The 15579-nt window shown below is 43.5% G+C and overlaps 1 protein-coding gene across 6 annotated transcripts in view; it reads right to left on the bottom strand.

Moving 5' to 3' along the window:
* MYO1D (myosin ID) overlaps positions 1 to 15579 on the bottom strand; it is a 158099-nt gene that overhangs the window by 65751 nt on the left and 76769 nt on the right. For 5 of the 6 annotated variants that reach the window (XM_083808955.1, XM_083808956.1, XM_083808958.1 and 2 more), the window contains exons 17-19: positions 9506 to 9729; positions 8185 to 8329; positions 7470 to 7574 (exon numbers count right to left, since the gene is read on the bottom strand). In XM_083808955.1, the coding sequence (XP_083665081.1) occupies positions 7470 to 7574; positions 8185 to 8329; positions 9506 to 9729 (474 nt within the window). Of the gene's footprint in view, positions 1 to 1911; positions 6617 to 7469; positions 7575 to 8184; positions 8330 to 9505; positions 9730 to 15579 lie in introns of those variants that run through there. The other variant, XM_083808960.1, reaches the window with a different exon arrangement.

The following is a 15579-nucleotide window of genomic DNA, read 5'->3' as shown; positions in this document are numbered from 1 at the left end:
TTTCAGAGAGGAAACACGTGTTTCTCTAACATTACAATTAATTTGTCAAGCAAATACTACACAAAAGGAGAATACTTGATGCAATCTAGACTTTCACAGGCCCACTCCCAAGAGGCTAGGTACTAAACAGTCACCAAGTAAAGTCTTTGCAGAAGCAAGTGAGAAAGTAGGGCAGAAAGTAGAAAATACTTTTCACCAAGGCAAAACCAGAGTTATCGGTGTATCGCAGTCACAGAGATATTTATTAATCAAGTGAGAAGTGTAAACAAGGGTGAGACGTGACGAGGCACATGAACATAAATACGATTTTCCTAGGTGAAATCAGGAGACAACTGAAGACCTTAAATATGCTCCACCAACAGGCAGCAGAGTGGCAAAGTTCAGAGCAGATAAAAGCAAAAAATGCAAATCAGAGAGCTACATGACAGCTTTAAATTAACCACACCAACTCAGAAAAAGTAACTGAAGAAAAAAGTAACTGATTTTAGACAGTTTTGGATAGATCTTGGCACAAACATGTGAGGCAGCTGAAAACAAGGAAGGAGTTCGCATGCAGTAAAGACAAGCATGGGGAATAATGTCCTGGTTGCCAGGCTCTTACTTGGGATAACGGTGACACACTGGGGTGGAGAAGGCAAAGGAGAATATAATGGTTCAGAGAAGGTAAAGAAAATAGGTAAGAGCCTGGAAAATCTCACAAGCAGAGATGCTGAATAACTGGAATTATGTTAGGAAGCAACAGATGGGAGAAAAAAAAAATACAATGAAACATGGAATGGCATGAAGAAAGAAGGTTAGGAACGTGTGGTGCTGCTTGCGTGGTTCTTTGAGCAGAGCAATGCAGCCTCCTCCAGCCGTGCTTGGGATGTGCAGCTCATTGGACACTACTCTCCATGGCTTGGGAAGCCAAGGCTTCCCTAGAATCATAGAATCATGAAAATTCAATGTTTGCAATGGAAGACACCTCCAAGATCATCTGATCCAGCCACCCCCTACCACCAATGTCACCCACTAAACTTCTGGGAAAGAACCACTCCCACAAGCCCTAAGAATTGGCAACAGATTTCTTTATTGCCGGGACATCCTGCAGGTAAGCCTGCGCGATGTCCGTGGTGTTTGGCGGCTCCAAGCTAATGCTTGGCATGGAGCCTGAGCGACGACAGGTAGGGAGCCGGCCGAGCACTCCTGCGACGCTCTCGGTGCTCTCGGATGGCAGAGAGCAGAGACATACCGCGGGAGTCCCAGGTCTGTTCTGGCGCAGGTGGATCCACTTCCATTTCTTCCTCCACATCTTCTCGTGGATTCAGCTCCATGGGCTCCACGGTGCTTGGAAGAAGGATAAGCCAGTCCTTGCCTGGGACAGCCCAAACGCGATGCCTTCCATTCGGAATGTTTTCCGGCCAGGGTGCCGAACCAGGGGGTCGACCAGTTCCACCCCTAGGACCCATGCCACTCTCGGCTTGATTTTCACGCACGGGTTCGATGCTGCCGTCTGTTTTACGGCCGTGCCTGGGTCCCACACTGCGTTGCCGACTGTGGGCACGCCTCTGCTCCGCGCAGCTCTCTGCCTGGTGCTCCTGCCTCGGCACCGCTCCACCATTGCGCCACTGGTAATGCCCAGGCCCCCTGTCGCTGGGTGGATGAGGGGGCGGCCTGTTCCCCGCGTCGTTGCAGTACCAGTGGTACTGCTTAAATGTGCCTATGGGCTGTGCGCCAGAGGTCTCTCGAGCACTGGTGTCTCTCGTGCTGCTGGCGCTATACCTCCGCCCATGACACTTCTCCATGTTAGCTGCCCTCTTTCTTGGTGATTCTTCGGACGGCATAGCTGTCCTCGCGCACCAAGGAGGGCCGCTTCTCGCCTTGCCGCTCCTAGTCTCCTTCCTGCCGTGTACGCTGGCTATCGGAGGACCTAGCTGCTGAGCGAGTGGTGGCCAGCTGCAGGGGGGCCTGTTTTATAGGGCTCGCAGCAAAGGTGGGGCAGGGGTGGCCACTGTGACCTCAGCAAGGCTCTGTGATGGAGTGGCCCGTGCGTGCCCAAAGGCGGCTGTGTTGGGACTGGCCTGGAAGATGCCCTCACGTGGAAGAAGGAGGAGGGTTGGGGGGCTGAGGACCCCTTTCCTGGGGCTGGCTCCCCCGGGCCACTTGGCTTGCCAGAGAGAAAGGCTGTCCCTTGACCACAGGGACCGTTCTGCACCTCCCATCCTGTGCCCTGGCTTTATTTTTAGCACTGTTTTTTAGGCAATTTCATTCTTTTCTTTACAGAAAAGAACAGAAGCAAGGTGCATCTTCAGCCCTAATTCCCATGTGCGCTTTGCGCTCTGAGTGAAGAATTTCTTCCTCACATCAGATCTGATCTCAATCTCCCCTCCATTTGTTCAGAGCCATTATTCCTTGTTCCCTGGCTACACTCCCTGATAGAGTCCCTCTCCAGCTTTCTTTTAGGCCACTTTTATGGGTTAGGTTTGGTGGCAAAACTGCAGGACCGTGCAAATTGCAGCCTGATAAGACCCTGTTCCACATGACGTTTTGCAGCTCAGGCTCTAGCCTCTCATCAGTGTAACACAGAATCACAGAAACATTAAGGTTGGAAAACACCTCCAAGACCACCTGGTCCAGCCCCCCCCCCAATGTCACCCACTAAACCATGTCCCCAAGCACCACGTCCAACCTTTCCTTGAACGGTGACTCCACCACTTCCCTGGGCAACCCGTCCCAATGCCTGACCGCTCTCTCTGAGAAGAAATGTCTCTGCCCTTAAAGCATGTTCTGATTCTGCAAGGCAATATAACATTACAGCAGTTTTCCCAGAGTGTTTCAGACTTTTCCTTGTGTCTACCCACCGTTTGTAGCATTCACACTGAACAGTAAGTTCAGCTGAACAGTTAAAGAGACACACCAAAGGGGACGAACAGCAGCTTATCTCACACGAGAAGCAAATTCTCGCTGCTGAGGAATTCATGTCCTTTTCGGCTCTTTCCAAGCAATTGCTTTGCTTCAGGTGCCTCATGCATCTATGGCATATTTATGTAAATAATACATGCTGTGTTTTTAGAAGTAACCTGTCACATTGGGAAGCATGTACAGAAGAGATTCAGAGAAATGCCAGCACAATTGCAAATGCCACTATTCTTTTGATTTTGTAGGAGTAGAGACAGGCCTTATGTTCTCAGATACTGATTATACCCTCTCAGAGAACAGCCCTTCCTCGCATTGTGTTCTCTGCACCTTCTGGGCTTTTTTTATTTATATCTTTGTTGATCCCTATGTGAATCAGTCCTAATTTAGCTTCCTGCCTAGCTTATAGGGAAAAATGAAGGTCCAACCCTCAGCCAATAGCAGAAAAACCTTCAAATGAGCTTTCCAGGTCTCTGCCACTGCAGGGTGAGAGGCACCAGGCTTTGGAGATGGTCCTCTCGAGGGAGCATGGTGCCACAAATGACAAGGGAGAAAAATGGGAAAAAAAGCCTTATTCTAAAAAAGAAATTGTTGTTTCCTAGGTGATAAAACAAAATCTGGTGGTGTGCATGAAATATGCATTTAGTTTCCCAAGGCAAAAATCTTGAAAATTTCCTCTGAAAAATAAAGAGCATCATAATGCTCAGTAAAGATGTATTTTTCCACAGGCAGAAATGACCTGCTTCTACCTATACCTACTGCGAGAAAGCAAACACATGCACATCCCATCAGCGAGACGTCAAAGTCTCTTCACAGGCATTCTATAAAAAGAACTAGAAAACCTTCGGTCCAAACAGATTCGCTTGCTGTTATTCATCTCAAGCTGTTGAAATTAAGACCCCATACACTCAAGCTAAAGAAAACTTTAACAGCAGTTTTCAATACTTCAAGAGCAGCTCCCTGGCTGTTGCAAGTTGCTATTACTTTCTTGACTTCACTAGAGCAACGTCAATCAGCTAACAAAAAGTCTGTTTCAAAGAAGTTAACGGTTAGCAAATATCTTATAATCCACAGCAGAGATGTTCTATGTGTAAACTTTTTTACATACATGAACTCCAGACTTGTGTCTGTTCAATTTGCCCAGTACTTATCCTCTTAATGTCATTTCTTTTCAAAGAAAGAAGTGTATTAGACTGCAATTATCTGAAAAATTTAAGGATCAGACACCTAATATTGCTGTTGAAAGACAAGAACTGCTTTACGCATGGTGGAAGGAAGGTATGGCACCTTATTCAAAGGCATAAAGGAAGTCTGATGTGGCTCCAGAAATAAAACATTTATCTCAACTCAAAGTGCTCTCTTGTTACAGTAACACCTTTCTGCCTGACACAAGGACCAGCAGAAACAGCACATTTTGCTCAAGAATCCCCAAATAGGCTGAATCATGAAAATATACCACCAATGAACTTGAGTAACCCTGTTCTGTGGACTGACGCTTTGTTGAATAGCATTATTCAAGCAATGAAATCACCTGATAAGTAATTACATTTTCATTTCTGTAACACATTTTTCAGTCCCCTGCTAAAGCTTGTGAGAGCCAAGTTTCAGCTGAGAAACAAACAGTAACAGTCAATTTGCAAATCCACAACAAACCAGGTTTAGCATAAGAAATTTGACAAACTCCACTGCAGTGAAAATAGCTCCCTTTCAAATGTTCAGACCATCAATACAGCTTGACCGTGCTAACATCAAATGCCACACTTGTGCAAGTAACGTGGTATTACATGGGCAATTTAAAAAAGGATAAAAAGGATAAAGCTAACAAGAAGCAATTTCATGTTTTTATTTCATTTATTTTTTTTTTAAAAAAAGAAATTCCCCCTGCCCAATAGCACTGACTACAGTACTTTTTGGGTAAAGAAGCCGAATGTTATTTTTGACAAAAAACACCTTAGTTTTAAAAAGACAGCTCAAAATGTAAATTCTTTTATGTGACACAGTGAAAGACAGGCTAACACTGTTTTCAGGGAAAAGACTGTGTTCATCTAGTCAAAGAATGAAGTTGCTTACAGGCTTTACAGCAATTTTCACTCTTGCTTAGTCTGCAACTCTAAGGTTCAGATTTAATTTCAACTCTGTAAAGAAGTACATTGGTTGGAAAGTAAAATGATAAATCTTGAAATGTCAAATCTTTGTCTTGTTAGCTTTCAAAGTTCACTATTGTTTGTTTCTCTCCTTTGTTCACTTCAAGCTTGCTTGGACATTTCTTGTCCATATATGAGGGAAGACAAGCAGTTCACTCAAAAAGTTATTACATCCAAGCATGGATTTGAAAGGGGTCATTTGCTTTTGAGTTTAAACCCAGAGGTGCACTGAAATTGCCAGGCTTACATACGTCATTAAAGATCCCAGATGCGGGCTTGTCCTCAACAGTAATGCTGGAGTGATTTTATCCATTTGTTTGGGAAGAGGTGCTTCCTACTAGTTTCTTCAAGGCCATCATTTCACTACATTTAGCTGTTTTTTCTAAGACAGATCTTTAAGGATGAAGACCAGAAAAGCATTAATGACTTTGAAGGCTCAGGCACAGCTGGGTTTGGAGGAGCAGCCAATCCCACGTGCCAGCCAGCTGCCATCCTCTGCTGGCACCTGCAGGTTCGCCTGTCCTACCTGAGCCATTCGTAGCCTCCTGCCATGCTTGTGTGTGTTTCTACTGCTGATGACTTCAAAAGCCAGGCAAAGATGTCCCTAACTAACCAGGCAAAGGAAGGATGAAGCCTGACCTCTCTGATATACGAGAGTGACCAACGATTTAACCTTTAAAAGGATCAAAAAAGTTGCAAGATAATTTAAAAGCCTCAAGACCGCAAGTCTATAACCTCGCAGTCTCTGTGGTGTTTCCCTATTTCAACTGAGCTACTTTTTTTAAAGCACCCATGATAAGCTAAAGCTTTCTTCGCCTCTGCAAGCACTGAAATTTCAGGTAGAAACCTACTTTATGATGGACAACATCTTCTCTGTCTCCAGACTGCTTTTATTATTATCAATAAAGTGGTAGGACACCAATGCAACAAACCCCAGCAGAAAATGCATTTTTCCAACACGGTAAACGCAGTAAAAGGAAGTATAGAAACAAGGCCTGTTTGCATTCTAAAAGATTTCTTCATGCACCATAAACAAAAAGGAACTGCTCAGATGCTTGCCTAAAGGTAAGAGTTCTGTGCTTGCAATTACTGAACAGAATAAGGTACGGATTTGTGTTTCAAAAATCTGCTTTTACCTATTCCTGTGCAGGATATTGTCCTTTAAAGCTGAATCAGGAGCAAGTGAGAGAAACAGAAGGATTTAAAAGATTAAAAGTTGCGTAACAGTGAGCAATGTATGTATACCCACTGTGGGAGTTTAATATTATACACACACCAAGTAATTCCCCTCACCGTCTCTCCATTCTTATTCAAAATGACAACTCGTACAGTCACTTTGTTAAGAACTGAATATTGTATTTTTACAATTATTCCAGTTTAGCTAGAAACAGCAATATTTTGGTTCTAGTTTATTAAATGAATTACAATAGGAATTCCTTTGTTTTCAGCCTAAGGTGAAAAAAGCCAGGGTGAAATTCTTCTGTATTTCTTTCTCTGTCACACAGATTCCAGACAAACTGCTGCCAAGATTGTAAAGATGAGGTTCAGATTCAGACTCACCCAATCCTCCTTTAATCCTAACAACATAAACCAATATTCACTCAAACCATTCATTTAATCAGCAAACCACACTCTTAAAGCGAACACGTTAAAAGCAATGGACTACTCCACTGAAATAGTTTTAGCAATAAGAGATTTCTATTTTTATATACAGAAATCACTTACTGTTGTATAAATAATATAAATCACTACCACTTGCAAAGAAGTTTTGTTATAAAGTGAGATTTCTCACTGCAAAATTAATTTTGTGTTAGTGTTAAATATAATATTTGCAGAATCATAAAGATCACACACATGCTGTACTTCTGGGAAGTGAAGACCAACTACAATTGCACATTTTTGGAAATAAAAAGCGTATACAAATATAAAGCTCCTGAAAAACACTTGAATATCAGTAGCCCTGCCATTGAATGTTTTTGTCTTTGTTAAAGTCAAAGTATCTTATCCTGACAGACATTTAAAAACAGCATAATATAGATCATTCTAAACTACCCATAAAAAAATTATGCAAGCACATTATTCTAATTAGTTTTTAAAACCTTTCAATCAATTTAAGGAAAAGAAAAAGAACCAACTTTCTGCTATGGAAAAAGTCAGACCCAAGCCAGTTACACAGAATTTATTCATTCCTCTGAAATGAAGAGGCCAGAGAAGCCCCTCAGAAAAAGCATCCTTTGGTGCAATAGGTTCAGAATTACGTATCCATCAAAAATCACTGATACTATTCCTTAAAATAGGATTGCTTTCAACTGCCACCTGTTGAAATATCTCCAGCATTACCTCTCCTCACCCTTTGCTTCACAAAATTTCAGCTGCAAGAATTTTCCCCACCCAGCTCACGTGTCTGCAGACCACGCACACGCTGGTTACCTTGCGGACATGACACGAGAAGAGGACGTTCATGTACTTGTCTTTCCGTTTCAGCTCAGTGGCAACAGGGATGAAGGAGCCCGTGGTCTGAGGGTCATCTGGTCTCTGAAAGAGCAAACAGGCACACAATTCTTCTTGCTTACTAAAGAAAGTAATTGCATTACGTCATGCCAGGCCTGGCAGAACCACAGCTGCACCACCGAGTCTGAAGGCTTCGGCCAGTCCCTGCCTCACTGAAGAGCAGCAGAGCATCTGGAGTTTTATGTGCTTTCTGAGAAAACCTTAACAAAATAAAATGCTTGAAGGAAGGATGGAGTAAAAGAAGCATTGCAACTTGCCTAGATAGAATTTCTTTGTTCCTTTTCATTTAATGCTATTTCTTAACATCCCATTTTATCTAGAATTTCTGCTTTATACTTACTTCTTTCTTTCCTAGGCTTGGGCATTTGAAGTGTCAGCTAATGGCACTACTCAGTATCATTTAATGTTGTTTGGGATGCTCACTCTAACTAGGCTTTGTATTCAGAAAATTTAACTTGTACTACAGTAGAAATCAAAGACCATCTGGAACCCACAGAGAAAACATGAAAGTACTCTCCCTTCCAATACCCACTTTTTCAAATTTCATATCACATTTCTACCCTTTAAGTGTTCTGAGCCGCAGCCGTTGCAGCAGTCCCCTTCTATTTGCATCGGTTACTTCATTTGGACTCACCAGTGCGATGTAATTCCCCTCCCATGCTCTTTGTAGCCCAAGATCAGCTCTGTGACCCTTCAGCACTTCCATGGCAGCAACCTTTGCCCTCAGTTGAGGTAGGTCTTTTGATGGGATGCTCCGGATGAGTTCACCTGCTCTCCACCTGCCACAGAAAGCCTGAGTCAGGTCCACAGTCTGTACCGTGCACTATGAGCACTAATTTTGTCAGGTCAGCAAACAAGGACAAGCTTAGACTACAAATGGCAAGGAAAAAAAAGAAGTCCTTCCATTGAATCCCTTCATAAAATACTTAGGTTTCCAGCTTTAGATGACATAGCACCTTTGATTCCTGACAACTTTTGCTGGTACACTTTCCCCTCCCTCCAGTGCCCAGAAGTAAACTACCAGCACATCTGTTTGCAATAAAGTTTTTGCAAGCCATTTTTTTTGGCTTGTTTACAACATCATTCTCCTTTAATAACAGAATTTGGCCCTACGATTGAAACCTAACCAACTGTAACATGAAACAGGACAGGACAGGACAGACCAGCAATTACTCTACACCATACTCCAGCCTTCAACAACACCAGTTCCCTAGGACTATGGCTGTGAAAAGTCTTTAGTAACTAAAATTTTGTGGTTATAATAACTGAGCTTATTCAGAAAGCAGGATGCCCACCCAGATAGGTTGTGGATGGTTTTCAAGAGACATCTGAGAAAAAAAAAAAGTTGACCCAATCTGGTGCTGGTGGTAACACTGCATCAAGCAGATGGCTCAACTAGAGATCTCTAGATGTCCCATTCAACCAACATTTCTGTTGTTCATTGACTTTCAGAAGTTATCATTTTTCAAACTGGAATTGTAACTGCTTTATACCCCTCTTGTCTACAATACCAGAATTGCCAGAGGAAAAAGGTTTTAGATATCAGAAGGTTGTAATAAATGTATAAAACACCTTTTCTGCATATGGTGAAGAGTGAAACACTGCTTAATCTATTGCAGAAAAAATGACTTCTTAATGACTTCTTAAAAAATGACTTGATGGAGTCCAGAAGATTCCTTTTCTCTTTCCCCCAGCCTAACACCAGCTGCTCTTTTCTTTCAAAACTGATCAGAAAGGCCAAGAGAGGGGCTGAGGAAGAAAATACAATGTCCATCCTGAGTAAATCTCTGAAACAGAATAATTATTTGCATGGTCAAGAGTACCAGAAGCCACTAATACCTTCATCTTTGATTCCCAGTTCATGTTCTCTATTCATTTTTCCAATGTTTACGGAACAAGTAGTAATTGTTCAGTCCTCTGGGTTAGACTGAAAACACTAAAAGTTTTATTTGTACCTATGGTAAATCATCTGGAGTGCCTCTTCAAATCGGTGCAGCACTTTTGGTGGAGTGGGCCATTGCACATGCTTGCCATAATCCTTCATTGACCTCACATTGTGAAAGCGTTGGGCAACTTCATGGATGTAGGCCTTCACTTTGTAGCGGCGGTAATACTTGAGTATCGTCAGGGCAGCCTTTGTCCTCTTATAGCGAAGACGAGCCAAAGTGCCCCTCCAAACCTAAGAGTCAGTGGAGAAGACAGTTTTAGCAATAAAAAGGAAACATTTCTCTCTTTACTCTTCTATACTGCTAAAATCCATAAATACCTAAAATCATAAATTTTAAAGAAAGGGACTCTTCTATGCCAATAGGATCCAATTAGAAAAACATCACCAAACAGACACTGTGCTTACCTGCCTACTTAGAAACAATTCTAACTCTGTTTAAATGCTAGAATGGGAAAGATTGCTTTGAAAATAGTTTGGGAGACCAGCCGTGTACTGAAAAGCAAGCAATTCTCCAACATAAGTAACATCCTCCAAAGCTCACTTCCAAAGTCGCTGCCATGTTCGCCCCCAAACGTGGAGCCCAGGTCTGCCAGCACTACTGCAAGCATTGCCCTGGCCTGGAGAGCACTGCAAGCAGAAAACGTGCCACGGTCTGGACTTCTCCTTTGGACCCACCAGGTAGAGGCACACTGCAAGGTGGGTGCCATGACCGTACCTTGCTACCGACTCCTAGCCTGCTTGGCTCCAAGACCCCACTTGCCCTGCCCAACAAAGCCCGGCCAGGCAGGGCAAGCTGTGTTGGTTTTACCCTGTAACCAGAGAAATGCGTATTCACCCGAGTGCTGCCAAGCTCACGTGCACATCCCTGAGGAATTCATGAACAGCTGTACTTTGCTTCTAATATAATCCACCAAGATGAAGGTTGTATTTTTGTTTCCTTGTAGAATTAAACTGGAAGGATAATAAGCCTCCCGCATGCGAAGAGTGCTTCACTACTCGCTATGGGCCCTGCTGGAGAGTTTATTTCTCTCTTGAGAAACATCCCATAGCACCATTGATGCATATCAAGCCTTCTATTTACAGAAGAATTAATTAATTACCTGAGGCAATTTCCAACATGATATTCTCTTTATAAAGCTGATGTCAAAGGTTCTCTTGACAGCTTTACTGATAATCCTGAAATTTAGCTGAGAAAAAACATAAGCAGCAAGAGGTAAAAAGCAGATGTGAGGGGGGGGGCTCTTCTCTGCATGCTCACAATTCAAAGAGGAAGTAGAAACTTTGGGGTCCAAACCCTCAAAAGCAGAGGACTCTCATTCCAACCTCTTTCAGAGCAACCCCTCCTCATTCTGCTCTGGCCTCACTGCCCTTGCATAGGATCTGTCTTCACAACAAGTACGATAGATCCTCACGGCTCTGGCAGAGCCTGGAAAGCTGATTTAGCGCCCACTCCCTCACTGGTGCATTTGATGCTCTCTGAAGCACATTTGTGTTCCAGCACATGAAAACTGAGTCAAGACCCTACATAGCATTGCCCAAACATCCGATGGTAACACTGAGACATTCCATCCCTTGCATTTCAGTGTGTCAAACCAACTGCAAGTGTGCAGCCTTCAACACTGGAAAGAACTGGACTGAAGGAAATGAAGCATGCAACGAACAGAACAAGTCAGCACATATAAGGTGACCCAAGGCACCATGCTCCTTATCAGACCCCAGACACCAGTGCCAGGAGCCACTCCCCTAAGGAAGATGTGGGCATCATTTCAGCGCTCGAGGCGAAGAGCTGGGAAGGCGATGCATGACACGGGAGAGCAAAAGGAGAGGTAAGAGCAGGAAGCACAAAAATCAGTCCCTGTAACAACAGCAAAAAAAAACAGCACAATGTTTTATTGACCAGCCAAATAAATCTGGCAGTAAGACAAAGAGCAAGTTCAACAATGAACAGTGTGGACTGGTACTGAAAATCTCAACACTGAGTGCATCTAGGAGAGTGGCAAAACAGTACCTAATATTTTCCTTATTTATGCTTTGAAATCATTAGATAGAGTGAGGGAAAGCAGCATCCTCTGCATAAAATATGTTGTTCTTAGTAGTCCCTTTTAGTGTACAATTAAAATTGTAGTTTTTGTTCTACACAGCTTGAATATCACAAACAAGAACATTACTATTTAAAAAGCAACAGAGATCCTGAGAAGCTCAGGGCTTCCTGGAGCCACAAGTTCAAACTGACTTGCGCAGGGCCTGCATTTTACCCAAAACATCAAAGGCTGATTTAAACCTAGGATTTCCATGGCTGAGCTCATAACAGATTCAGAAACGGCATGAATTTGACAGAATCAGCACCTAGGATAAAATAACTGAACGACCAATGAGCATTAAAGTAATATTTCCTTTTTTTTTTTGTTTGATTGAGGCATTTAAGCATAGACTGAAGTGTCACAAAATGTTCCTGCAAAGTATATACAGACAGCAGACAAGATAACCTGGAAAAACAACAACCACCAACTTCTTAATTTTTAAGTTCATAAGAATAGAAATGAGAAACAATGGGTTCTGGGTCACAGCTAATCAGCCTTCTGAACTTCATAAAGGATCACAAGAAAAGAACATACAAAGTAAATTTGCATAAGCTGGTAAGGACTTTGCAGAGTTCCACTTCTGTCATTTTTTCTCCAAAACATTTTGATTTGGTTTTAGATACAGAACAATGTCTTAATTTTGCTTCCTTGTGCTGAGGTAGGCATGCTCTTGAGGAAAGACTCTCTTGCTGTGGTTATTTTTTACACCAGCCAGACATCCGTGGAACAAAGGCACTGTAACAGATTGCCCCGATGTTGTATCAGCTGCATCGCTCCAGAAATTGGCTTCACAGCAAGAAGTGTCACAATTGCTACAAACACTAACCTTCCAAATCCAATTATCCAGCCGAGGCATGCCCCTTGGCTACACGTAAGCAGTAAACTATTAATGAAAAGCATGTCCTCAAATCAAGTTGTCATAACTGGAAAACCTCACTCCTAGTAAGGACCTTCCTAATAGCCACAATGGCAGCCCCTCCCAAAAATAAGGAGAAAGCCAAAGATAGGAACAAACTTCTTCCAGGAAATGGGATACAGAATATATATATATATATATATGTATTTAATTAATTGTTTTTCTGGCTTGGCATTTTTCTTTTAACCACCGGGCTCATTTCTACTTAAGGCAGCCCATCGGTAATGCCGAAGTGCCAACACAAGCAGAGTGCCTGATGGCCTAAGTGGTCTCTTCCAGAAACACAGACCCTTCAAATCTACAAGCAAGCAGGCCATGGAAGCAAAGTCCTTGTTCAGCAGCCACTTTGTGTGCTCAGCATTGTGTAGTTGTGAGCAATGGGTCAAACCACGTGCAAATCCAACCAGGGTGCTGGAGTGCTTCCTGCTAGCACATACCCTCCTGAGGCTTGAATAACAACACGCTGTACCATCTCAATTCTTTTCTCTCTTCCCTCCAGTTCATTACTCAAAAGCATTAAGCACTGTAAAATTAAAAAAAATAATAAATTCAATTTTCCAGGGCTAAGTTTATCGTGCCGTTTGATAGATATTATGCACAGATTCTCATGTTGCGAACGCTTCATTTCTGTTACATGCTGGAGGACAATGGTAAAGTCGTGGCCAAATATGTGGATCAAGGTGCCAACAACCCAACAGAAAGATCTCTGCAGCCAGGATTCAGCTTCTTTCTTTCCAGCCCTCTGTACCCAAGATATTGTCCAAGTCATATTCATATGTACTACAGAAAGGATTCAAAAAAGGACATGCATCACCTTTCTGAAATTTCCAACCAGTGAGCAGCTCTCAGCTTGAACTTAAAGCAAAGCTGCACACCAGCAAGCAGGTATTTTCAGTGCTCGTGTTTAGCAAATCTTGCAAGGATAGGGTAACCAAGTCTGAGAATCACAGTGTGCAGTATTACCCCTCCTACAGGCAAGAATAAAATGATACTTTGCCATCTTTCTGTGGCTTTAACTTCTCGTTAACCTGGCTTCCCATAAAAAGGAGACTAAGATCACCCTGTCCCTGGCTGACCTCCTGGGATTGCCCTGCTCTCTTCTGACTCTCTTAGCCAGCTTCAGCCAAATCTGACAGAGGAACAGGAGACCAAAAGTGGCAAGTCCATACATCTTTCAGGAAAAGTCAACAGCAGGGTAGAGGGAGCCTCAAATTAGTGACATTGTTGGAAATGCTTCAGAACAAGCTCAAGAGCCATCTGCTTTGTCCGATCTCCAAATCCCAACTAGCACACGCAAAGCTCCTAGCCAGGCACAACCACATGAGATTGCAAACCAAGCCAAACTGGTAGAGGATACGAGAAGGATCTGGCAGTATTTCAGGGGGCAGAGGATGGTGGAGATGTGTGAAGGACATGAGGGATGGAGTGGAGGATATGATGAGGAGGATGGGAGAGTACTGGCTGCGATCACAAGAAGAAAACTGTGATTGTCATCACGGTGGGTTGTCAGCAGTATGGGACAAACCCGCAGGAAGCCAGGCTCACGGAAAAGGCTGATGACAGTTTTCAAAGTGAGAAACTGAAGAGCAGACCCAAAAGAAACCAATTTTGTTGTCAATTAGTGCAGTGCCTAGTGACCAAGCAAGAGCAATTGGACAGGAAAGAGATTATCCTCTATAAGAAGAGGTGTCCAAGGAGACAAGGCAGAAGTTGGGTACAGGACGGGGAATAACCAGCAGTCAGTGTTGGCTCCAAAATGGAAAGGAAAAGAGTATCTAAGCTCCCCCTCCCTACCCCTTCACCCATCCACTCCCCACGCTTCACTTCTCTTTCACTATCTCTGCCATCTATGCTTGTCCTCCTAAAGGCCAGGCAAAGACAAATTAATAGGGAAAGTGTAATTATGACTATAGCCTAGGAGGTTGGAAAATAAAGTCTGAACAACGCAAGAAATTCCGTCAGAATTCTTGAACATTAAAGGGTATTTATTTCTGTGGCTGCTTCCAGTGAAATGCCCCTCCCCTCCACTGCCCCTCCACTCCCCTTCGTGAGGAAGCTGTAGGCCGCAATGAGCTCTCCCCTCAGCCTCCTTTTTACCAGGTTGAATAGGCCAAGTGACCTCAGCCACTCCTCATATGTCATCCCTCTAGGCCCTTCAACATCTTAGTAGCCCTTCTCTGGCCACTCTCCAACAGTTTCACGGCCTTTTTGTACTGCGGTGCCCAGAACTGCACACAGTGCTCGAGGTGAGGCCGAACCAGCACAGAGCAGAGCAGGACAATCACTTTCCTCGACCGACTAGCGATGCTGTGCTTGATGCACCCCAGGACACGGTTGGCCCTCCTGGCTGCCAGGGCACACTGCTGGCTCATATTCAGCTTGCTATCAACCACAACCCCCAGATCCCTCTCTGTGGGGCTGCTCTCCAGCGTCTTGTCGCCCAGTCTGTACGTATAGCCAGGGTTGCCCCGTCCCAAGTGTAGGACCTGGCACTTGCTCTTGTTAAACTTCACATTGCTGGTGATTGCCCAGCTCTCCAATCTGTCCAGATCTCTCTGCAAGGCCTTTCCACCCTTGAAAGAGTCAACAGCTCCTCCCAGTTCCTTGCTGCTTTCCTTTGCCACAGTCCCTTACACCCCTTCAGTTACAACCAGGGAGGCAGAAGTGTTCAGTGGTCATGAAAAACACCAGACCAGTAAATCTTCCTGCACAGCCCTGGGTTCCTGGTGATCCCATCGTCACCCTCCTCCCAGTGCTGCAGCTCCTTTGGTAGCTTTGGAAAGCAGGACTTGCACAAAAAGAAACTGAGCATTCATCCAAACCAAGAGTTGTATCTTATCTTATGGGAAGTGCTGAAGTCATTTCTGAAGTATGTTTAATTCACATGGTTTTGATTAAAATTTAATAAAATTAAAATGAATGAAAAAGGAGATATGGACATACCTTTAAAAGCAGCTTATAAACTTCCTGCATTTACACCAAAGTTTCTAAGATTAAATAAAGCTACTACAGATTAAGACCATCATCTTAGCAGAAAAAATGATGCATCAAACCAAGTATGATAGGCTCATCTGCAGATTGCAG

This window comes from Anser anser, assembly GCF_964211835.1.
Source record: "Anser anser genome assembly, chromosome: 23".
In the NCBI taxonomy this organism is placed as follows: Eukaryota; Metazoa; Chordata; class Aves; order Anseriformes; family Anatidae; genus Anser; species Anser anser.
This window is presented reverse-complemented; position numbering and strand designations above follow the sequence as displayed.